Consider the following 26885-nt stretch of genomic DNA (forward strand, 5'->3'; position numbering starts at 1 on the left):
TCAAAGTTGCGTGACACGATTCAAAGTTCTCGATAGTTTCTACATTCCGAGAAATGCAATTCCTCACAAACGCAAAGTTGAATATTTTTCTCTTTATTGAATGCGTATCTTTCTAATACATTATCTATAGTGAAATTTCGCGAAAAAAGTTTTATAAGTACGTGGATACGTTTTCACATGTTGCATTAGATATAAATGCCAAAACATTTCTGGGGCGTGCTGTCATGCTATATACTCAAATAATCTCGTATAACTCAAAAAATGTGTTCAAAAAAATATCGAAAGAAATATGCTTTCAATATGTCATACCTCACAAAAATTCTTGCAAAAAAAAAATAATCCTTAGATATATGTACACCTTTCCTTGACAAAGCTCACCTCCAGTAACATTTACCGCAAAGATCGTATATTTAGCATAACATGGAGTTGTTACCAAGGATCGTGTCTATATGCAAACGGAATTGCATAAAATGAAAGCGCAGCTTGCAGTTCGGTAGCTTGATGCAAAGCACGCGAATATTCCTTACTGCCGGATACAATAACTCAACTAACATTTAGTGCAAGTGTAAGTATGGTGCGTGTGTACGTGTGCATGCCACAAAATGTATTCGTATTTTATCTTCTAATTTTAATAGCGTGAAATGTCAAGTAAACATGAGCAGGCGAGTTTTTGTATTAAAAAAACATTTGGAAATTTATTAGTACAAGTGGTGCGCGGATTTTTATAAAATCTCATCTGTAATTATTACGATTTATATTACAAGTGTTTTTATCGGCTCGACCTTTGATATTTTACAAATGCAAATTTTAAACATTTATGGAAATTTAAGCTATTTATTGCTTTTATTATTTTCACTTTTCATAAATGGCTTTCTAGTATTTCACAATTATATGTATTTTACTATATATCACTATTGCCAACTAGTTTTTCCAATTCTTAAAGCGTACGAAGACGTTCTATAGAAACGGAGTCAGAATGTTCTATAGAAACGGAGTTCTTAGAATGCATAAGTGAGCACAAGATCGAGAGTTCTTACTAATTTATCGTTTACATGGCAAATCGAGCCGGCAATGTTCCACAGTGCGGGATTCTGCGGACGCACTGTGGTTCGTCTGTAGGGGGTAAAACGGGAGTAAATGGAGCTTCATGCTGTGCCAAGGTTGTTGGATTGTGGGTGGTGTGAGGAAAGGGTTGTACCGAGTGGAGGCGCTTAGTATATATTTGAATTCCTTCGAGGTAAATTCTTCGGCGGCGGTAGTGGCGACGTTCAGACGGAATTCGTTCTCGCGTTTTCTCGTTACGCTCGTAGGTTTCAGCCGCTCTGTCGGCGAACAGCGAAATTAAAAGAATAGCAAAACGAATGTTCGGTGAATGGTTTGTCTGGTGGCTGTTTCGTGCGACTGTCGCGTTCTCGTAAACACCGCTTCGACTGGCCTCTTAATTAATTTGCGGATCGAGGTAAATATGGGAAAACGAGAACAGTGCATTTCCATGAGTGATTTCTATTTGTGAAGAAACACAACGAGTCGCGAAGTGAAAGGAAACATTGTTTGTGGATCAACGTTTGCATGCTCGTTCGGTGTATACAACGGAAATCAGGTCAATTCAATTATCTTTTTTTCTCCCAATATCTACGATGAAAAAATGCGCGACAGTACCATTCAATTGAATTTATATTGATGAAATTTTTTTCATATCGGTATTCTTCAATTGTCCAGAAATAAATTACCAAAATTCAAATTCTCCCAATACACAACTGGCGCAATACGTGAATGAAAAAAATTGTTTGTTTTTTTTTCGTGTGAATAAAAACATGCTAACGACAGTTACTCGTTTATTTTTGTCTGAATAATAAAAATTCACTTATTACGGTCGGAACCTTCGCCGCTACTTCCGTGATAAATCACGTGGAACTCGTGATGGAAGTCAGCAATTTGTGACTTACGATTGGCTGGCAGCAGAAGTGCTACCGTGGTAAATAGGTATACTTTTACTCCCTGCTGCGTGCTTTTAAGCACAGCAGCGGCGTCAATCTCGGAAGAAACAGCAATAGCAGCGGCAAACCCACCATTTAAACTTTCACGTCGAAAATAAAAGTGTAGCACTGCCAGATGGCTGACCGCCAAGATACCATTGCCGAATAGGAAAGGTCCTATTTATCTTTCAACTGTCTTTCACTTATGTCATCCTTTACGAGCTTTCGTCCCCTCTTTTTGTAACGAGTAAGCAGTAAATAAATTTTGAGACGCGACATCTTCCAGTCATTTTGCAAAGAGAGTCTCTGCGTCGCCCCGGGATATAATTTCTCTAATAGAATAATAACTTGCATCGCAAACAAGCGAATCATGAGGATCTTATTCGTTCCGCTTCAAAAGTTTCTATAGCGCTTTTTTGAGGGTTTTCCTACGCGGTATCCAGGTACTAACACCTCGTTACAAGCGTTCGCGGTCAAAGTTCGCTGATAAAGTTTATAGTTACTATGGCAAGAAAGAAGAAACAAGCGCGTAGGACGAAGGCAGGAAGGTACGGGAATAAGACCGCCGAGCAGGTAGTATCCGGATGGGTGGTGAGAAAACGAAGGGAGGAGGAAGAGAAACGCGGGATGAAATCGAGGCGGCGCGAGAGAAAGAGAGAGAGATCGCGGAAGAAAAGTGGAGAATCCCCGCACCTGCATAATATATCGGGGAGGGCTTGACTCCGGCAGCACAAACTACTTGGTAACTACTTAGACGGGAACGCAGTCCTGACGAAACTCTCGGCAGACTACTTAGAAACTTATTTCGCGGCACGTCTTTAAAATGATATACCCACGTACTCGGCTGCAGTACGAAACGGCGCAGCCTACGAAAGGGCCATTGAGGACACGAGGCTGGCCACGCCGGTGCCCTTCCTCGTCCTCCCACGGCCTTACCACTCTTTCCTTGAGAATAAATTAGTTTTTTATGGTCGGGGATCTAGAAGGACGTAGTAGCGAGCGAAATAATACCCCCGCCATCACTCTGTCCTTTTTACTATCGCGGCCGTTTCGCAAACTTATAATCTTTTATAATTACTCTTTGAGATTATACGGCGTCTGAATATATAAAAATATAAATAAATCCGTAAAAGTTTTTGTCAAAGTGCTAAAGAAACATGATGACCAGTGCAGAACTTTGTCTTTTTCAAATGTAAAAGTGTTTTATAAAATTGAGATTCTTAAATAATATCATATAATTATATAATTTTGCATTTAAAAAAATGCAATGTAGAGTTTCTTAATTTGTACACAAACAGATTTTACTAAAATACAAAAAAGTTTAGCCAAATACAGATTTAAAAATAATTTTTGTTGGGTCATTTAAATAATTATACAGGATGCTCAAATATGATTAGCAAAATTATAAAAAAGTTTAACATTTTAACAACCAATTTGAGTATCCTAAATAATTATTTTGATCCAACAAAATTATTCTCAGATCTGTATATAGCTAAATTTTTAGACACCGCAGTAAAACCGTTCTTTCCAAATACAAATGTCTGTATAATAGGAAAGAAAAAATTAATCTAATTACTATTTAAAAAAACAATACAATTAATCTTAAAAAAGCACACACAAAAATAACTATTTGCTAAAATATCTAAAAATTTAGTTTGTTAGCTGGATTTAATTTTGTTAAACCATTAAAATAATTATGTAGGAAGCTCAAACTGACTGCTAAAATGTCAAATTTTTTTGCGGCATTACTCATTATCCTTAAACATCCTTCATAATTATTTTCATAGTCCAACAACATTATTTTCATTATTCCAGCTAAATTTTTAAATATTTCAGCAAAATTATCCATTTCGTGTAAATATATATAAAAATAAAAAAAAGTAAAAAAAATGCATAATAAATGCATTCGCTTTTGTTAGCAAAATACACAAATAAATGTCAGTTTTCGGAATATTGAGCTGGTGAAAAGTGAGCGAGCCGTGCCGTGAATCAGTAGTACATCTCAGTAATATTCGCGACACGGGAATCGTCTAAGGTGACGTGAACACTTTCACGAATATTCCGAGTTCCTCTGTAGAAGGCGCGGCAGGGTGCCGGGCCGTAACAAAAATCGATCCGTAGCCCGACATCCACGACATTGCGATGTGCAATATCGCGGTTCGGATTCCACACAGCGCGACATTCCACCACCATACGACCGCGTGCCGCCGTTATCGCGTATCTTTTGCGAGCGAGGAGTTTAACGAGGTTCCGCGCGCTAATCGGCGAATGAATATGGATGGGGCGTGCATTAATTCGTCATTTTTCACTACCCGCCGCCTCGCACAAATGCCTTTTACTACCTGCGTCTTATGACGCCTATAGCCGTCAACAATCTCCGTGTGCTGCGTGCGAGAATTCGTTCGCGTCGCCTTCCCTTTAGTCGCTATCAGCGATTTCGTATTCATTACCCGTACCTGCCGATCGACTCCAAGAGAATTCTCCTCCTCCTCCCTTTCTTGTCATCCGAAAGGGCGCCTCATCGCCGATAGCTGTAATGATTCGACTCTAACTTTGATGTAACCGCGTAATCCGCAGAGTCAGGAATATCGTACACGGAATAAATTTTCAACGGAGGATCTTGGGCTTGAGATGATTACCGCCGGATACAGAATGTAAATGCTACTCGTGCCGCATGAGAGCTGAGGATCCCTCGGGTTACTTTATATCCACTTAAATATGCGTAGTCAGAGAGCGGCCAAGCTAAATTAGATTGCGGGTAGATCCTTTTTATAATGTATTACGAATCTTTTGAATCGATAACGAAGCAACTTTCGGTTAATAAAGATGTTCCTACTGTGTACACAAAAGTATTATATACATATATATATATATATATATATATGAGATTACGAAATGATTTTTGCAAAAGTTAATATAGTGATAACATAATAATGCTGCAACGTCGGTTGCGAAAGTCGCAAAAACTGCGGGGAGTTTTTAAAGAAACGTTTCACAAACTTTCATTTTGTTGCGGCTAAAGAGAATACCGTGACGCGTTTCTGCCCTCTTAGCGAAGGCCAACGCGGAGAATGCGACTTGTAATTTAACCCGAAGTCTAAATAATGCAAAGTTTTAATGACCCCGCGATTCTCACCGATGGACCTCTTTCCTTATCTGTGTGCGGCCCGCCATTATCTAACCGTTCCTTGGTAATTCGCACAAACGCAGATTCTCCCTCTAGTCCCCTAAGGATACCTCGTGCTAATTTGGTCAATCTAATATAATTTTCGCGAAGCCGATGATAATAACTTTAATAATAATTTAACCGTAATCTGTTTGCTTGATAAATGACAATGCAATACAATTTTCATTATTTTAACTGACTGACTGGTTGAGAATACTGCCAAAAACATCTCGTTAAATTGTGATAAATCGTTGCATTTCTGTCGTTATGGCGATGCATATCCCTTTTCAATTTCCCGTGTCCCTATCGTCAATATTGGAAATAATCCAGGGCATAATACATTATTTTGCTTTCAATCTGCCTGTCTTCTGACTCGATACATAATATCTCCGCATATCTTACCGATGGAAACTACTGTACTTTCCACCATCTTTGAATATTATTCAAAATATAATCTCGTAATATATAGATCCATTCGTATGACCCGCGAAAATTTCTCTTCGCGATTTCTACCGTCCTACCGGTCTAAGCCACCTTATCGTCTAAGTACACTATCGAACGCGTATATTGGCGTGCCTCGCCAATGTACGATAAAAGCCTTTAAATATTTAGGTAGCTCGCCGAAAAAAAATAGTGGTCGCTTATACGGCAAAGCCACTCTAGAAGCGAGCAAGTAAGGATAAAAGAAGAGCTGCGAGAAGGCAAGGGTCACGGATCAACCAGCCACATGCATAATACATATCTCTCCGCATCCATTGGTTCCGCACAGCCTATTCTATATAGGAAAACGCTGTCGTCGTGTGCAGCGAGCCTTCGCCAAGTAGTGGCCGTCATCGGTAATGGTCGCAACTGAGGGGGTTCTCCTTCTCGTTCGTTGGGAAACGTCCGAGGATGTACTGATTCAAGAGTTGTAGGAGGCTGCATCGTTTATTTCCACGGCACGTTTTAGCAGTTGCCACCGAAGTGACCGAGGCAAGCACGCAATAATCTCTCTCGTCGCGCCGTCTCCCTAACTTCGAAATCGATCAAAGACACGAGAGACTAATGTATACGCGATACGTCTTTTTTTTGGATCGTCGGACTCCTTGATAAATTTGAAATAAAATTTTCCTCGGAGAAGAATCAATCAGGTTAATCTTACAAACAAAATTCCATTAACAGAAATTCAATTTAACTTTCAAATTTAATTAAACTCAATAAAACGAAAATTTAAAATTCGATTTGGTGTAGAAGATTGAAAAGTTGATGCAAATAACGATATTAGATATCGAGTTTCCACTGTCAAAAAATCAATTGAGAACCCGATAAAGTTTGATACTCGAAGAAGGAACTGTGCGGGACAAGTTTGCCCTTTATAAAACATATACATATTAATACATCGTGAGACAGGGATATGCCATCCTAGCGGACGACTCCTGCAACCGAATGTATTTTAATATTCCATGCGATATTCCGTTTGCGCGCGACCGATTGCAGGGTTAGCAGTTAGAATCGATCGATTAAGCTCGCACAGGCTTTTCGAGCACACCTGCCGCGGAGATACAAGCGTACATAGCGAAGGTCTTGCAAATTTGATGGATCACCCGTGGTAGCGGCGGCGGCGCGGCAGTCCTACCAGGCGATGTTCGCGTGCGCCCTTATAAATTATCGAAAAGGTGGGCTATCGTGCCGGCTAATCGAATCGTCGTTGCTACGGTTTGCACAACGGAACGGTGCGTGACACGCTTATCATCATAAACGCGGGAGCGAGCGACGCGATAGCGGTGATAATATAACCGGGGGTCGGAAACGCGAGCGAGCGAGCGCGATTTATGCCGGCCATGGACAAGCTCGTTACGATTGCGCGCGCGGGAATTCTATTAAAATTAATAACAAGTAATCCACGAGTTCCTGTCGCGCAGATTATATCCACACCTCTCTTGCCGACGGCTTGTTTGCCGAGCCGAGCACGAAAATCGCACGCCGGAATTTGCATGAAACGTAACGATTTTCGAAAATGCGAAAACAAGCTCACGGTTCCCGCGGACAGATTATCCGGTGGGCACCGACGCGACGCGGCGACGACGCGCGCGCGTTGCAACGAGCGAGGGCAACGCGATTCGTTTATTACACGGAATATAACATGGCGTCGCGAGGTGGGAATTAATCATGAATTCACCGACACACGCGCGTGCACGACGATTATCGCATTTCACAATGGAAAATCGTTCCCGGAACGTTCGCGTAATCGCAAACATCGCACTGGATTTAATAAAGTATCGATGCCGAAAAGGGGCAATGGTCAAGGGTTTATATTGCGTAAACGAGGATACACATTTTAGTATCCAACTGTATCGCACGTTACCGCATTTACGAGTAACTCGATCGCTAAGGCTGAAGGGTCTTTAAAACGCGAGCGATTTACAGATTACGGAACACTTTTATCTCGTTCAAGGATCCGTACGCAATCGCTTTATCTATCGGCTCATTGTGCATTTTCATAATCCTCTCAATCTATAAAAATACCCTGCGATATAGGTATTTTGGAATACGAGCTTTCCTCCAATGCATTTATAACTTTATTTTATAAAATTATAGAGAAGAATTGTAAAGAAAAGTCGCCAATACTAGCTTAATCCTCCTAAAGCAACATCCTCGTATTTCTTGGAAACAATGCACTGTATTAATACCGATAACATAGATTAGATAATTAAATAACAACCCATAGTTTATACATTTTTAACTTTATTCTGTATAAAATCTGCTAAAACCAAATTCTTGAGCACAAAAATAAAATTTGCACGATTTGCTCTTGCAAACTGCATATAGTTGAATAGTAAATATATTATTGATAACAGATGTTTTATGATTTCTTCACATTTTCTTTAATTTCTTAAGGTAGAAAAAATAGCATTGGATGCAATAGATCCACTAATAAAGTACCAAAAAATCTTATAAATAAGTTTTTTTTGTAAATTCTAGTATTTTAATTTTATAAAGTTTCTTATTTAATACAAAAAAATTTGATTTTAATTTAACAATTTATTTTATAGTTAACTCCTTCCCTACGTAACTGTATTTGAATTCTGTTATATAAAAAAACAATATTTCTTTGTTATTTTGTATAAGCTTAGTTACAAATAAAATATTAAATTGTATGAACCATATGATAATTGTTTTGAGTAATCCAAAATTAACTTTTAATTTAAGTTAATCTTAACTTTTAATTGAGTTACTTTGTTGTTCATATAACTTTCAACTAAATTAATTTTATAAATCATTAATTTTAATTTGATTAAAGTATACGTATTTAAAAAAATATATCATATTAACTTATTCAATTCTGCAAAATACAAAATATAATAAAACAAAAACTGCTATAAGATCTGAGGACACTTTCTAGTTTGTGTTTACGTCTCTAAAATTTTATTTTTAGCACTTATTAAGAAATATTATCTAAAACAAAATAGGGTATCACAGTATTGGCAACTTTTCTTTATCCAAAATAATTTTATAAAAGGATGAATGTCTTATCTTGACTCAACCTCTTATTAGCACATTTGTCTAACTCTGAGCTTAATATATTTTTCATTTTCTTTCCATGTCGCCCGACTACAAGACGTAATCTGGTTTTGGTAAGCTCCTCTTTACCTCAAGCACGCAGTGTACGGAGCCGCTGAAAATTCAATAGAACAAACTCGCTATACAACTCTTCGGTAGTGAAGGATGGATCTTGGACAAGTTATCGTACTCGTGGTAGGCATGGCAGCCATCAAAGTTTCGTAACGCGAAATCGCCGTGGGAACGTCGAAACGACCCAAGCAGGAAGCGTGAAATTCGCACGACAGATTTTCTCTCGAGACTCACTGCTGTCGGAGTACGTACTCGAGATCAGAAACTGGTTAGACGATCGGTAGAAGACTGTCTTTCGCGGGATAAATATTTAGAAGCAGACAGTATGAAAATTTTTCTTTCCCTTTTTACGTAAACTCGATGAACTGTTGCGATATCAAAATTTTTTTAACAAGGGGAGAATCAAAAGTGGAAACGCCCTTTTGAAATGCGATTTGTTGCAAAAGATGGTCCTTCGTGCCTAGATTAAGAATCCAAAACCCTACTCTCTAAATCGGAATCAGTGTATTATTCACTGAAAGACAGTAAACAGCCTGATTTCAGTAGTATATTCTTATACTACATCAATCAGTGATATATGCATTGCATTTCAGTGACTCCGATCAGTGAGAACATCCTCCTCTTAATCCGGAATCATTGAAAGACAGTAAATAATCATTGTAAGATTTCATTGATTCAGATTTAGAGAATTAGTTTTAAACATCTCTTAGTTTTTTCTCTCTCAAAAACAACAATATTAAAATTTTGAAGTCATCTATAAATTATTCTTTAAATTGGAATCAGTGAAACTAATTTTACTAATTTTAATTATAATTATTGTATATCAATTAATGAAATATGCATTGTCTTTCAGTGATAATACACTAATTCCAATTAAAATTCCCCCCTCTTAATAAACAGTCAATACTTCCTGATTATCACAATCAATAGAACATTGCAAATCAGCAAATAATACACTGATTTCGATTTAGAATATTTGGTAAAATAATAGATTTTAGAAAATGCAGGAAGTTAAATTTAGAAGAAACAGTTAAAAATTTACGTAAACTTTTTCATTATCGAATTATTCAACTTTTTCCAATACAGAGATAAAAATACAATTCAATTTAATGCATTTCTATCACTATTTTAACAGTACAGTAGACAACGTGACAATTGTACACGAGTGACCTGAATTAATACAAATTATATTTATTTGCAATAAAAAGTTAATTGACCCTAGAATGTAGTAACACTTAACATTTTTCTCCAATTTCTAAAATGTTTAGAAATTACCAGGTAATTTGTAGATCCGATGACTTCAAAATTTTAATATTTGTTAGCTTTAAAAAAAAAGACTTTAATCTAAAGTTAAGGTTTAAAATTCTTAATATAGACGAAAGACCATCTTTTGCAATAAATCGCATTTCAAAAGGACGTTTCCACTTTTAGTCCACCCCTTGCAAGAGCTAAATCATCAATTTTGTCTGTATAATATCCGTGGGATGAATCGCTGGGGAATTTTGATATACCACATCCGAGTATTATTAGGAGAATTATAGTGGATACTGCGGGAATATTCCGCTAGGAACCGAGTATTATTTCATTAGTGCCCGCTACTATTTCAGTTTAAGAGTAATGATGGCTAATGTTTTCGTAAACGCTTCATTCCGTTTTATTTCGTTAAATTTTGTAAATAGGATTAGGAAAACATTGATTTAAATATATAAAACTCACCGACACTGCAGAAAGCGGCTGCAACGCTCGAATCGACGTCACCCTGCAGAAAATACAAAAATATATGAAATGTCAGACTTTTTCACTATTAAATATAAAACTGTAAATTAAGAAAAAAAAATAATCACGGTAACTATTTGCGTAAAAATGTTAAATAACGCTCAAAGATAATTTTAAATGTTTCTTTTACTTCCGCTACAATCTAATAAAAGTTACAATAGTAAAATAAATATGGTGTGTAATTACTTTCGTTATACCGCAAATATATTTCTATTATAATTAACCCAAAAACAATGGACGCGCAAAATATGAAATTTATTATGCCACGTAAAAAGTATGCAGAGAAGGAATAAATTCTGTAGCAGTATTTACACTTGACACCATACTCCAGAGATAGCAATTATTTATTATTATTTAATTTGCACGACGACGGGCAAAGCGTTTGTAAACGCGCGATCGTCATGATGACGCCACGTACCAATTAATTCCGCGAATATAATAAATAAATTTACTCACCGGCCGATGAATCGATGATGTTTCGCTGGTCGTTGCATCGTCGCGGCAGCCGCTTCATACAATCACACACACATAAACACACTCGCGCGCGACACGATCGAGAGATGCGTATGTACGCGAACAATAAATAAAAATAGACGACGACCACGGATATAACTACTTAACTTAAACGAATTATTTCATTTAATGTGACATTTAACTGATTCCGATGGAAACGATTAATTACCGTCGCACTGTTATTACACACACGTACACACTCGCGCGATGTTTTGCCATTTCCGTATATTTATTATTTAATAACGCGAACTGTGTCGAGGTTACCTATCCTTTTGCACGGCGCGACGAAAAATTCAACAAGCACCTTAGGCGGATTTGGCGCCAACTTCACGAGGCACACAGGCGCGAGGGTTGCGAGACGTGAACGATAGGCACATCAATTAACGTTTCCGACGATGTTTTCCCGCTCTTGACCGACGAGAGGATGCGAGGAGGACGCCGCGATCTCGCTTCGCGGCACTAACACGACGAAATGACGCGTATCGTGAGACAATCACGGCGCCGGCAACGCGACACTCCGTGTTGTGTTCCACGCCGGTACGCCATCCTTCTTCAGGATTCGCGATGTTGTCGCTAATGCGTAATCGTCCGGACGATCAACATATATATATATACGGCCCGCAGATCTCGTTCGACGCTCTCGAACGACCGACACGTTCCGACGAACATTCGCGAAGCACCTTGGTACGCACCGTGCGACGATCCACGCGTTTCGGAGCTTAGAATTCGAAGCGGAGCACACTCGCGAAGGTACACATCTCACGATGGCTGTTGACCTTGATCTCGAATTCGCGTGGTACCGAGGAAGAACGCGCAACACGTAACGAGATAACAGCGTGCCGGAGAGGGATGGGTCACGACGCGATGCGAGTACAGGCGGCCGTTACGTACATACGCGTTCAAGTGCGAAACCTTTATACAAGCGTCTCTCTGATTGGAGGAATGACGTCACGCCTCCACTTGCGACAATCATAAATTAGGCAATGCGAGTGATCGGAAAGTTGGCAACACGAAACTTGAGATGGCACCACTAAACTAGTAAACCACGAAATAATTATCCCATTGTTACCGCTCGGAGCATCGAATGCTGGAGCCTTCTTCAAGAACGGTCGGCGTACCCGCGATGTTGTCGCTAATGCGTGATCGTGCGGACGAGCACGTTCGACACACAGATCTCGCTCTCTTGATGTCGGATCGCATTGGAGCGTCGAACTTCGGTCCGACGAACGTTCGCCAAGCATCTTGGTGTACACCCCGCGACGATCCGCGCATCACGGAGCGGAAAACACTCGCGAAAGCACACGCACACATATCACGACGGCTGCTACTCGCGTTGGCCTCGATCCTGAACTCGCGTGGTCGCGAGGAACACGTAACAGGTAACAATAACAACCGATCTGACGGAGCCGGTTGCGACTCGACGCGAACGCGGGTGCCGCTGGTGGCCATTATCTACGCACTGAAGTGTGTACGACCTTTAGCGAGCTTCTGATTGGCAAGGGTGACGTCACGCTACCCGGCGGCGCGCCACTGAAAACTTTTTTGCGGGTACGGTCAAGGTGACGCTTTGAAACATTCTTTGATTGATCAATTAATAAAATTCATTATTCTGATTGATCAACCGAATGCCTCGAAGCATTTCTGCCGTCAACTTAGCCGCGACGATCGGATTTGCGACGATCGGATTTTCGTGCGTCGGGTTTTCGATATTGCTTTAATTAAATCACATCGATGGTACTGACATTTTTCTTTGTTTCCGTAAAAGTGCAATACTTTGAAATAAAATATTTCTTTTTCTTTTAGGGAAGAGTTGTCAAAAGCGTACCACTTAAGTTACTTTTTATTATATATTTTGCACTTGGTTGCAAATTAAAGTGCAAGATTGATATTTCAGACATTTATTGTTGCATGTTAAATCGTTCAGTATTAATAAATTAATTTAATGTAAGTTTTTCAAAAACATGCTGTAAAAGATGTAATTTAAGAAAGCTGAAGCGTACCCGTTTTTTAAATTGTATCGTTTTTGAAAATATCAAATTTATAAATTAAAGTAATTAAAAACTTAATCATATTAATTAATAAAAACAATTAAATATTAAATAATTAATAAATAACAATAATGGAAAGATAAAAACTGGCTTGATTTTATTTTTGTAATTGATATATTTTTATTCATATTTTTATTCTATCAATTTTGCTATTATTACTTATTGATCGTATATTACTATCATTTACATTGTAGCAAATTTGTAGTGATACCAATTAAGAAACTTGATAGAGAGTTTCTAAAAATGCAATTTTATTTTTACAATAATTTTAATTATTTATACAATAAATATAAAATTTTATACAATCTTCTTTTATGAAAATATAAGAATTGAAAAGAAATTGATTGGTCCATTAGCATATACGTAAAGAAATGGACCAATCAAATTCTTTATGCATATGCCTATGTAGCTACGCAAGTTTGTTTGAATAGGCCCTTAAAAATCGGATAGTTATTTTGCGATTTATCAGTGGTACCATCTTAAGCCTCACGTCGCCAAATTTCCGAACGCTCGCGTTACCTGATTTATGAAACGAAGTTTACTATTGCAAGTGGTGGCGTGACGTCATCCCTCCAATCAGAGACGTCCGTACAAAAATCGCACTTTAACGCGTACGGCCGCCCGCTTTCGCATCGCGTCGTGATCCATCCCCGTTTGACACGTTGTTAATGCGTTCTTCCTCACCATCACGCGATCGAGATCACGCGTAAATAACGACCATCGCGAGATGTGCGTCCTTTGCGTGTTGTATGTTCTTCGTTCCAAATCTTCAGCTCCAAAACGCGCGGATCGTCGAAGGGTGTATGTCAAGGTATTTCGCGAATGTTTGTCGGAGCGTTCCACGTTCCGGCGCGTTCCGACAGTGTGGAACGAGATCTACGTGCCGTACACATTGCTCGTCCGGACGATTACGCATTAGCGATAACATCGTAGGTAAGTCGACCATCCTTGAAGAAGATCGTATCCGGCGTCCGGTGGAAGGCAACGGAGAGTGTCGCGTCGCTGCTATAATTGATCTATGTACACGAAGCTTGTCGAGCGTGTCAAGATGCTTCGCGAGTGTCCGCGTTTCATCGTTAAGTGGGCCACGTTTTGCAAGACGAAAAATGCGTTGAAGATAGTGCCAGACGTCAAATATTTTTTTCTAAAACTGATCGTTTTACGGTATCGCGTGTAATGCGTATGTGTAATCCGAGCCCGCACCGAAAAATCGAACCGGGAGTGTAAACCGAGACGCGAGTGCTGTGTTGCCAACGGCGGTGATTGGCGGGTCAGATAACAATTAGCGCCTGCGATCGTGATCAGTCACGTTTTCTGGACCGATTCACGTTTACGAGAGTGATCTGGTGGGTGTACAGGCAGCAACGGCGCGGCGTATCGACTGCGGTAAGTGAAATCATTTATGCTTTATTTATTTATGAGTGATTCTAATTGCTGGTTTATTTGCAATGATTTGGTAGCGCTCTTTGCACAGAACAAAATCAGTATCGAATCAACAATCCATTGCTTCATGCATATCAGTAAGAATATGAAATATTCTTGAAAAAAGTTGATAATCTTGAAAAGACGTAATTTGTTATATACGTGAAACGAAATTTCTTTATGTTAGCAAATTATGTCTGTTTAAAAGTATCAATTCTTTCAAGATTTTATATTCTTATATTCTTATATGAAACAATAAATTATTGATTTGATATTAATTTCTTTCGGTATAGTAATGATAACGCTTTGACGAGTTATTAATAGCCGCATTTACGTGTCTTCAATTAAATGATGAAACAATTTTTATTCTCATCTGATGGATATTAAATAGTATTTAAAATATGTTTCAATATTCATATTTTTCCTGGGATGGATTACTACATTTCACACAGAGAAGACTATTGTATGCTGACAATGAAAAAAAGAATATCTTGAAGCAAAAAAATTTTACTTTACATAAAAAAAATTATTTACTCAGTCCTTATAACTTGTTCATTTGCAGTCAAATTAAAAATTTCTTAATTAAAATATTTATGTAAAAATGGAAAAATAATTTTTAATGAATTATTTTGTGTTTTGCAGTCCTAGAAAGTATTTACTGTTAGATTATTTTTGTATTAAGTATAATCAGATTTTTAATCTAAATAAATAATTTAATTATGTTTAAAAATATAATTAGTTTGTTTGAAAAATTATTATTAAAAAATGTAATAATATAAAATAAAAGACAAAATTATTTTGTGCTATTTGAAAAATTACGAGTGATCTTGATGTTTTATAAAAAAACGATTTCTTTTTCAATTTTTGTCAAATTGTAGCCTTCATGAAGTAGATATTTATCTCTCTTTTTCTTTCTCTCTCGCTTTTTTAAACTAACATAAACATTTAAAAAATCATGCGGACTGTTACGCTGAACACCCTGTATATATTGTAATAATTTTTTGACTGTGTTAAATATGACGATCCAGTCTTACAAAAATATAGATGAATATTATCTAAATGTAATTTAAATATTATTTAATTGGGTGAATGTCATTTAAATATAGATTGTGCACTAACATTTACGTTATTTTATTTTTATTTTGGTAATCGCTCTGCTCTACATTGTTATATTAAATTTATTAAACTTTACAAAATGAAATTTTAACGATATAGACACACGAAATATATATTTATAAAATGCTGAACTCTTTGTATAGATTTTAAAATTTGAATTTTGGAAATCAATTTTTGAGCTGTATATATCTCTTCAAGTTTATATCCCGACAGTTCATAAAAACATTAAATCGTTGCAGTAAAGACAATATATCGCAATTTAATCATTTTATAATAATATATCTTGTATCTTATTTTTTTATATATAATCTAATATAATTTTTAATTTTTCTGCGACGAACGAGAGTTGAAAGACAATTATTTCATGATTGCTTTAAAATGTAAAATGCCGAATTCCATTTTACGGGATAAAAGAGACGGGAGTATTGTGAGGTTTCGGGACAAAAATTTGCAGAAATATATGAAGCTGGGAAGTCGATTCACGGTGGCCTCATAGAGCCGGTAGCATCACGCGAGGGGAATGTCACTGTCATATAAAGGCAGAACCGCGAAATTCCGAGCGCACGAAAATTGCTGCGCCGCTGAAGTACAGTTAATTTTGCTAAAGCTTGTCTAGTTTGTACGTATATTGAAAAGCGCTGACCTCGCAGTTTTGCAGAAACAAAGAAGAACGTTAGTTCCGTCAATAATTCGACGTAATTTAATTGCAATATCGAAGTCATTCTGCGCGCGACGGCGTTTCTCGCTGCGTCCGCTATATTCTCTCAAATCGATAATTCGCTCCAAGAATATGATTCTCGTTGAGCCGGAGAGCGAACCGGCTGGAACTTATATCGATCGATTTACACCCCGATGGAACGCTTTTGCAATCTCATCCGCTGCCATGGCTACCTAACGCGGCAACTTTCCTCTTCCTTTCTCGTTTCTCGCTCCTTCCGCCATTCTTAACCGCAAACAGCACCGTTGCACGTGCACTCACAAAGACTCATTTTTCTCGATCCGACCGCGGCTTGTTCGAAAGTCTAAGATCGATGGGCGAATACACTCCGTTTTACCGTGTCCGCGAGTTTTCACGTAAAACTTTTATCTGCTAACCCAGTGATCGAGCCTTTAAGGGCCTTTCGAACGGCGATAAACTTTTCAGTCGGAATCTTTCAACTATTCAACAAATTACGCGTGTATAAGCATGTTATGATATTACTTGCGACACGATGTAATAAAGTGTAATAATCCTAACTGCTTACTAAACATTAAATTACCGTTATACAACTGTTAGCTATAATGTCTTACTCAACAATATAATTGTTATATACGAGTGTTATATAATGGTTATATTGTTGAGTGGGAAATTGTAATTAACAGTTGTAGAACTTGGTGTTTGCTGCACCCGAAGAAAAATTATTTTTAAATTAATGAAATCGTTTCTTTAACTTGGTTCTTTTTTGAATGCTGAAATAGAAATGCCTTTGGGCAAAATAAAAATTTAAATGATTTCAAAAAAGGACGTTATTAGTTAACCTTTTTAAAAGTAAATAAATTGTTTAATTTAAACAAATAATTATTTAATTGAAAGAAAGTGTTAGCAAAAATGTAAGTTTTAAAAATATATTTCTTTCGTTTAAAAAAAGGCTTGCACTAAACTATTTTTAAATCTAATTAAAAAAACAAGCAAAAAATTGTTTCAACTCAAGGAAGCTTTTCTTTAATAACTACGCATTTTCTTTGAGTCAAAAAAATATTTTTTTATTTATGGGTGTATACATAAGCCCGAGTCTCTCTATTAAATTAATCTGATGATGATTTGGCGTGTGAAAAATTTACAAGCGTTTTATCTCTCCCTCCGGTTTTTTTTTCTTTTTTTAACGGGATACATTTTCCTCCATGACCACACATTTCTGTCATACGAAAGAAATTTAGATCAAAAGGTGCAGCCGGCAATCGTGAATTCACAGTGGGAAGGGTCGCGCCGGGGATGGGTTGGATGTAATTGACCTCGGCAGGAACAAAGCTCGCTCATTAATCAACGGTGACGTAGAGCTGACGTCACGTCCCATGGGCTGGTGCAATGCAGGCGAGCTTGCTGGTCCATTTATTTACCATTAACGGCTCATTAGCGTACCGGCATTTTCCTGTCTGACTCCTCTGCAATTGTAGCGACTCTTTTCTCGTGTTTCCATCAATTCATCCGATATATGCGTATATACTATGATTTTTCTCTGTCATTCTTTTAACTTTAATCCCTGTTATCTAGACGTATTTCCACGAAAATCTAAATGTAAGTTATACGTATGATAAAATCAAATTTATTACAATGCATATTTGAATATCCCTTGTAAAGTGCTCGTCAATATTTTGCTAAATAGTGAGATAAAGTTATTATTAATTTGCCCAAGATCTCATTAATAATTTAATATCTGATTAATAATTTAACTGCACAAAACCTCCGCGTGTCAAGATAACAAAAACCTTCCGAATTATTACGCTGGTCGGAGCGCACGGTAAAATTTGATTAAAGAACTTTGTAATATCTCGTGCTGAAATTATTCAGCTCATTTAGTAATTAACGCGAAACAAAGGAAAATCGGGTTACCTTCCGTAACACGAGCAAGTGCTAAGACGGTCAGCGACGACAGTGAGATCCGAGAGACGCGAGACGGCGAAATTAAAAGCTGCCACAAAATATATATCCCCTTTGCTTTCCTCTCCTTCCTCTCCTCCGTGACATGCGCTTTGAATCTCGCGTGTAAAGGCAGTTGCTGCAGGCTCCTAGACGGTGTTTGGATGGGTCTCAGGTAACTCTAACGGACCCGGAAGTTTAATTACGCGAAGACGTGACAGCCTCCTGGCGAGAAACCAGCGAGAGAGAGAGAGAGAAAGAGAGATACAACCGTCTGACGTGCTTCGGTTCATCCTTGACCATTTCGTACTGTATACGTTTGACTTTACGTAACGCGCAATAAGCGCCAAGAGGAAGAGAAGAAGGGGGTGGGAGATCTTCGACTCGGATGACCGAGCAACAATATTTGCTTTTCGGCAAAATTGAAATCCTACAGACAGCTTCTCCTCGCTTGCTGCCTGCTGCGCAGTCTGGTGCCCAGATACACGCGTAGATAGAATATAAAACGCTCTTTTCTCGAGCGAGGCAGGTCCACGTCGCTCCCGCCAAAATAGAGTTTCGTTTTCCAAATCGACTTTTTGATACGGCGCATATAAACTAAAAACTGAAAACGTACAACGAAAATATTGTTGGTGATTTAATCGTTGAAGTTGCGCGCGTGCGCTCCAACGATTTGGCTCCCACGATTTGGAATTCTACAAAGAATTATATGTCGAAGAGAGTCGCGTGATTTTCCGTTACATAAATCTCTGCTGATCCAAACGGAAGAGCGGAGCAATGAATCGGTCGTTTACGAAACGCCGTTACAACTGCCTAAAAATTTATTTATAGCGCAGCGGTATGCATTCGACATTAATATCGGAAATAGATTTGCATATCGTAAATTCCGTTGGGGAAGCTGCGTAACAAAATAATAAATTTCACCTCGCAATTACAATTGCATATTATTTTATCGAACATTCACACACGTGGCGACGTGTAGAAATATTTCCGGGCGCGTTGCATCGGTTCGTCGAAATATCGATTTATAAGACGGTTTTGAGCGAATCTTTTCAACACGCGGTCCATTCGCATCCACTCCGTGCCATTGAAAATTCCAGCCGTATACTTTTCAAGGCGCTATCACGCGACGTTCATCGCGAAAGCACAGAAAGGAAAGCACCGTCGTTCGGGTTGGTCACCCTCTCGTCCATCTTATTGCCCGGGATAAAACGGTATAGAGCAAATAACTCCCTTTCCCTCCTCGGAGGACATAGTGATCGACAAATAACGTGTGTATTCGATACACGTAGGAATGTTACGATAATAAAAAAAAAAAGAAAAAGGAAAATAACTTAACACGTAAAACACACGTATGTCGGCAGCAGCCCCGCATTTTCCGCGCCACTGATTCCTCTTTTCGCTTCAACATGGGTAACTTGTCCCTACGCGAATCTAATACATCGCGATCCACGGAGGTTTCACGGGAATAGATAAAAATAAGCGCCCGGACGCGGTCGCGATTTAATATCGCGGCGCTTTATCCCGGCGCTCGTGCGCGCCCAGGAGTTTTATCGTAACGACGATGCATCACGGCTATGCATGCGGCGGGATAGAAAGTACGGGGTCGTTAATTTAACCAGCCGATTGTATTCGTACGTAAATCCGCTTTACACGAAGATAATGGATCGACGGGGCATAGTTGGTCAAGGATTTTGTGCGAGCCCGCGCGTAAATAATGCGGGCGTACATCGAAAATGATTTAATCAGCTTCGTCGATGATCTCGGGGTATCGATGACGTTAATGGTCGACGCGAATATGGGGATGAATCGAGATTATAATATCCGACATTGGAACGCCATTTCTCTACTCGGCCGACGGCTATTGTCTTTCATAATAATACGCAAGTCGAATCTCTCTCTCTCTCTCTTGCGATGTTAGCTGTCGGGCGCATACTATTAGACATCACATGTTAGCGTTTAAAAGATCCCAGGCTTCGGGGCAAAGGTTAAACATGGCTGGGCACGAGGAAGGCGTGACCTTCTTTATACCCCGGGACGTTCAGCGAATACGGATCACGTAGCCGCACTCGATGCAGCGAGACCGTACATGCATCCGTTCTACGTTAGCGAACCGTCACGATGCACCCGGATAATGTCCGGGATTCGTATTCCCACTTGGTTTCCGGATCATGCAGATCTATCTGCCATTATCGGCAAATCCGTCTATCGAAAACGTAATGGCCGACTTTCGCACAATGTAAATCAAACCGCGCGACTCGGCGCACAATGCATCCGTAAATGCTTTCACTTTCTTGTTACGGAGACGCGAGATATAGAACCGTAAAGGTCAATTGTGCGCTCTTAAGCTAGGGAGAGAATAGCTGTCGCTGTCCAGAGAATCGATGCGTGCTTCTCTAGTACTTTTAATGGTACGAGAGGACGTTATGATAAAAGAAGAATTTTGCACAAGTTCAAAGATCGGTGAAAAGCAATTTGCTAGCTCTACGTGACTGAAATGCAGCGTACAATCCTTTTTAGAAAATCTCCGAGATCGAGGTCGCATAGAAAGTTTCTCGACGCAAGAAAATCGTCCTGGTTGCTTAAAGTTGTTATTATATAGATAAATAATGTTTCCCTGGTAAATAAAGCGCAGACAAAAATAGTCAATTTACTAGTGCAAAATTCAAAATTTCTATTCTCGCTCACATCCCTCCCTCCTTTAATGTCGACGTTCCATAGTAGTGGCGGTATAAGGGTTATTTCAATTGTGGCGCGCTTAAACCGCCGGCAATTACCGTTAAAATTACACGATACTTACCGGGGGCACCGAAATTCTGCATTGCGGTGGGCTCCATTATTTCCAGGCGTTGCCGACTATAGAGTGAGAGTGTTAGTACGCGCTCATTGTGAGCCGAACATAATGCCAGCGACTCTTCAAAACCACCTGCGCACGGCTCGGTAGATTTGCTCAGGTGTGTGCGCGTGCATGTATTCATCCACAAAATAAAAAGAGTCGCCTATGATTATTTATCTCGGTCGTTTCTCCGGTGACGCTAGTGTTTCGCTGGTGTAAGTGAAAATGTCTGCGTGCATAGACAAATTTATTATTAAAACAAAAAATTTATTTAACGATGTATGTGTCACATCTCAAAGTATTACCAAGAATTCAAAAATTTCTCATGGATTGTTTTATTATTATTATTTGAGTATCTGTATAAAGTTTGAGAATAATAATTCTCTTATTGATTTAAAGATTATTTAATTTTTTGTTTGCTCGTGATTCATACATAAATGCACGTTTTAGTACTTATTTGCAAATTTATTAAAGAAGTATCATTACATATTAAATGGATTTTTTTACATAAACTAATATATGTAAAATTTTAATGAATGTTTGTGCAACAGTTTAGTTGGACCACTTACTCGTTCTTAAAAGTTATTTACCTAAAACTACAGCAAAACATTGGAATTATTTATATATTTATTTATATTTACAATATTTACCAAAATATTTTTATCGTTGATTAGAAAAAAATAGAATAAGGTAGTAATTTTTAAATTTCGAATTTTAGCTAATATTTTAGAATCAAAACATCCTTAAATGACACATGTTGAACAAAATATATACTTAAATTGAAATATTTGTATGCCAAAGAAATGAATGTAATTTTACATGATTTTCTCAATTAAAATATACACCGTGTTAATGATATTGAATAAATGACCTTTTGACGAGCGCTTCATGCGTAACCACGGTACATTATTGCGATTGCAATAACAAATACCCATTACGCACTTAATGAAAATTATGGGTGCGCTATCATATTAGTTCCGGCTAAAGTTTGTCGACCTATTCTTGCCATGCCTGTGGGAGGAAGGGCGATCTGTAAATTTGCCGTAGCCTGGTCGACGAGACCGCAATTTTGGCCGGACGACCATAATTAAACGGGGGGAAAACTGGATAATTGATTAGGTATAGGTAACCTGGAATCGCCAATATTGTCGGATACCAGCACATAAATCAAACATGCGTAGATATATGTATATAAACATACACTTTATTATGATAATTTATAATTGCTGTATTATTCACAATGAGTATGAGTAATAACGTATCATAATTAGATATACAAACTGGTCTATCGAGTAGTAACCTAGACTAATCAAATTGCGGCTAATTATACACGGCCCCACGTTCAATTTCTGATAGCGAACTTACGCACTTCAATACCGCAAGTTTTTTAATTTTTTTATTATTTTTTTTGAACTTCGTTTCGTCTGTGCTATTAAACGAATCGATAATACTAATCAATTCACGAACATTCCACCCGTTAGTTCCGTTCGTATGACGATAACGTTAATTGGCTGTTGAATTTGTCGATCGGCCAAACGTCCTGATAAGAAAAAAATTACTACGACAGAAACAAAATATTTCGTAATATATATCGAATTATATCTGCTAACATTGTACGTGAAAAGTACGGGGCTCAATTCCTGCAGCTATATGAATTGCAAATTATTTTTAACCGTTGGATTTTCGACGTTTTATTACCATTACGTAATATCACAAAATTGTCTTCACTAATATAGCAGAATAGACGTATCTGTCACGGGTAATGTAATTTTTATATATGCAACTACGCTATCTCATGGAATTCATAATAAAATGCAGTGGTGCTAAATACTTATTTTCCGTTAAAAGTTGGAGAAATGCCTAAGGCTTAAACGTACGAAAAATAGAATACTCAGCTCACTTCCATACCTTGTATTAAATGTATTAGCCTTCAAGTATTTTATTTCTTACCTTAGCTAATGAGCAACTCTCCTATGACTTCTTATTTTAATAACATCATCCATACGCTTCCTATCGAGGAAAAAGCTTAATTCTTCATCATCTTTTCGAAGTAGTAATTATGCTTGCGCAAAATTGATGCAACTCTGATTGACGCTGGCCGATTAACATATCATTTATATATTATGTTAACGTTTTTATTAATTAATTTCCTTTCCAATTTGATTGATTGTTAATATAAAATAATATAATCAAATTTATATTCCTATCTGTATAAAATTTAAAAAATTTCAAGTATGATTCGTATGTTTTTTGCGATATTAAATATAAATTAAAACAAAGAAATTGATGGATATTTATTCTATAATAAAAATATTCAAGGAATAAAAATATTCGAGCTGCAAATAACACACACAAGAATCGTAGACAGAAAGATATAGTAACTGAAAATGTAACTCCATACATATGCATTACCATTTCCATGTACCATTATAGTTTAGATCTTATTCGCGTTTCGTTGCATTTTTCCCACTATCCGCAGCGTTCTGCAAAGTACCACAGGCCGTTGTAACCGGATGGCCAAAATTTATTTACTCGAGTTCGTTATAACGATATTACATGACAGTAATTTATAATAGAGAAGTTTAATAAGCATCGACAAAACTTTCGATGTAACATTTCTTTTCTGTATACAGGTATATACATTGGTCTTCTATTATGTTTCGACAAGTCTTTGCAAGTATTCATAAAGTGAGATGCAATTAATGGAAATTCGTCACATTATATAATAATATTAACAGATTAATTAGCTGGCTTTTAATTATCTGACTAGTCAGTTATATTACAATTAATCATTAATTGCAAAAGATTTAATTTTACAAACTATTTTAAATGTTTCCAGCAGTATTTCATTTAATTTGTTAGCAATTTCAGTATTATTTTCAACAAAATGATTAAATAATTTTAATTTATACCACATAATTTTTTATAATGAATTCATAATGTTGAAAAGGCAAACTAATATTATAGTTATTAATTTTCTTAATACTGACATTATTCGTAAAAATCTTCTTTACGATATACTTGCAATAGAACATTGCCGTACCAAGCTCATCGAAGAATGTATTTATTTAAAATTATTTATTTCTTTAATTTTCATACAAAAGCCATACCAAATGCCACAGATTAGCGGCACATTCATTACCCTAGTATTGGCACCGTGTATTTACGTGCGTAAAATTGCGTATCTACGAGAGAGGAACACAAAGCATGATCCGAGAAAGAGTCCCAAAAGTATGTATGTATTCTCATCTCATACACTGTGCTATTATCATGATTATGAAAAAGATCAAATTTGACGCCACGATCTTATTTTTCATCTTTGGCGTACAAACGACAAAAAAGATATAATATACGTATACAATATCTCAATGAATGAAGGTATATACGTGTACATGTGTACGTGTGCATATATTTGTCGATAATGAAAATTATGAATGTACTCTAAATGCAGGTGTGCAATTTTTACACATTAAACGTGTAAAAATTGCACACTTGGATTTAGAGTGTGTAAGTTAATGAGACTCTTTAACAAGATAATTGATTAGCTCATTAATTTTTAGTATGATATCCATTTATATCAAGTATTTTTGAGACGACTAGTTTCGCTAAATTGCCCACTGAAAATCTTTTTTTTTTTTTGTCAAGATATTTTTCACGAATGTAATCCTCAATTTGTATTATAATGTTTGTCGAAACACATCGTATTTCTGGTATTACATGTACAATGATAGCTTTATCGCTTCATTGAAACGGACATTGTAAAAACGTTAAAAGCACACACGAGATACAGCAAATATTTATAGAAACACGTCATACTACATGTAATTATATTACCAATTACAATTATCATTTTTCAAAAGTATAGGTAGATACACGCTTTAACGCACACGGCTTTACGTCATACCTGATTATGTGTTTAATCAATACGCGAGAAACTTTGTTATAATCGTTCATCGCACACAGTTAGTCGCACAGTTAATCACTCGAATCTCCCTTGGTCCTCTCTCGTTAAGTATTCTTACGATGAATTTAAAAGTGGCAAAATAATTTTCAAGGAATTTTAAATCTAGCATTCTCACCATTAGCGCACATTGTCATTTGTCCTGGCGTGAACGATTTCAGAACGTTTTATCCACGTTCGCAAAGCCAAAGTTATCTACGGAGCAGGCATCTGTTTCTTTTTGCATTTTTTTTTTTTTCATTATTTTTCTTTTATTAGCGACTTTATTTTCGAAGAGATCGCGACTTGCATCGTCACTGTCCGATCGACAGAATAAAACAAGATGCCACGAAGAACGCGAGGACACATAAACGATAACGATATATGCGTACCTTATTCCATTTCGTTATCGTGATTGATCCGCGACAGGTCGGGCTTGCGGTCCCAGATAGCACACAAACACGGCATACGAAAAATATTCAGGCATTCCACTATAATAGGACTCTCTTCGTCGCTGACGATCGTCGGACGAGGCTGCCACGCGGTCGGAGTATCGCGCTCCTCTCTTCTTCATCTTCCACGGCCCGTTTTCAGCTGGCGAACGAACAGAAGGTAGACCCGTTCCCCGATCGGGGCGGACTAAAGCGTCTCCAGAAAATTCTGCACGAGCAGGGTGGGCGCGGTCACGCGCGCCTTCCCTTTTCTTGGGTGCCTGCAAGCGCGCACGTTACAACGCGGCGTCCGCTGCAGCTGTTCCGACTTGTTGCTGTCTTGTTCGAGCTGCACCGACACGCTGGCCACACGCGGCCTCGAACATCCGTTCTCCTACAACAAGACAATTGCCGATGCTCCAGCGAAATTTGCGATCTCTCTTTGTAGATTATCCGCGGTGCACGCACACGGACGGTAATTTTCCCGCGCGATAATACGATTGTAGCGGATGCCAAGTGCCTCTCCGACGAACATTGTCGATATTAACGCGATATTAAATGATTATTACATGTGAGAATATGTAACTGCGAATGTTAAATACGAGTAGCAATGATATAGTACATTAGTTAATTAATATCATCGCCTTTGAGTAGCGCTGAGAATATTAATGCTGAATATCAGTTGAAACACGCAAGTCTCTAGTTGAGCTAAATGTTCAGAATTATGTAGCTTTGGAAAATTTTACTTACTATGCACGTGTCATGCTTTCAGTCATGGCTAACGTTACTTTCGCTCGTACATCTCACACAAATATATATTTCAAATTCTATCATGCCACTGTGATTTAGAGTTGGCTCTGATTTATATACGGTTGAATTTTTTAAATATACATACATGCATATGTTTCCTTTGACGTGTATTAAATTCAATCGAATAAAGAAGGGAAAAGGCTGAATTTTTCTCTTTTTCGTGAAAAATATTCGATTATTTTTGGAGCTGCTCCATTAATGTGCTTCACAAATGTTCTCAAAAAAGCAAAAAGGGTAGCTTTACGATTATTATCAGTGTGCATGTAATATAATCACAAAAGCGACTTAATTCAGACAAAATGGTAAGAGGATAATGCGTGGCTAAATGTGCAAGTACTTAAATCTTTAATGAGTGGAACAAGTCGTGCTTGAAGAAACTAAGTTGAAATGAGACCGGGACGATGAAAGACAGAAAGAAAAGAGACTAAACGGAACTACTTCCATTTAATTAGAATTATGATGATACAGCGTGGCCGAAGAATCTTAATCCCAATGTAGAGACTAAAGAAACAGTGGTGCAGAGAAAATCAGAATTGCACATGGCGTATCGTGCTAGTAATAACTTTTAAGATTATCCACTTTGATAAACAGACAAAGGCCCATTGCGTGAAGATAACGGATG

The 26885-nt window shown here is 37.7% G+C and overlaps 1 protein-coding gene and 1 long non-coding RNA gene across 3 annotated transcripts in view; both read right to left on the reverse strand.

Moving 5' to 3' along the window:
* LOC120359910 overlaps positions 1 to 12473 on the reverse strand; it is a 97045-nt gene extending 84572 nt beyond the window's left edge. The window contains exons 1-2 of the long non-coding RNA XR_005576659.1: positions 10987 to 12473; positions 10471 to 10513 (exon numbers count right to left, since the gene is read on the reverse strand). This is a non-coding gene — a long non-coding RNA (uncharacterized LOC120359910). The remainder of the gene's footprint in view (positions 1 to 10470; positions 10514 to 10986) is intronic.
* Positions 12474 to 22266: 9793 nt separating this feature from the next.
* Positions 22267 to 26885, reverse strand: part of LOC105200781 (protein O-mannosyl-transferase TMTC1) — a 128121-nt gene continuing 123502 nt past the window's right edge. For both annotated transcript variants that reach the window (XM_011168500.3, XM_039446380.1), the window contains one exon: positions 22267 to 25847. In XM_011168500.3, coding sequence (XP_011166802.1) covers positions 25662 to 25847 — 186 coding nt within the window. In that variant the 3' untranslated portion in view covers positions 22267 to 25661. The remainder of the gene's footprint in view (positions 25848 to 26885) is intronic.

The sequence above is a fragment of the Solenopsis invicta genome, chromosome 2 (assembly GCF_016802725.1).
Source record: "Solenopsis invicta isolate M01_SB chromosome 2, UNIL_Sinv_3.0, whole genome shotgun sequence".
Classification (NCBI taxonomy): domain Eukaryota; kingdom Metazoa; phylum Arthropoda; class Insecta; order Hymenoptera; family Formicidae; genus Solenopsis; species Solenopsis invicta.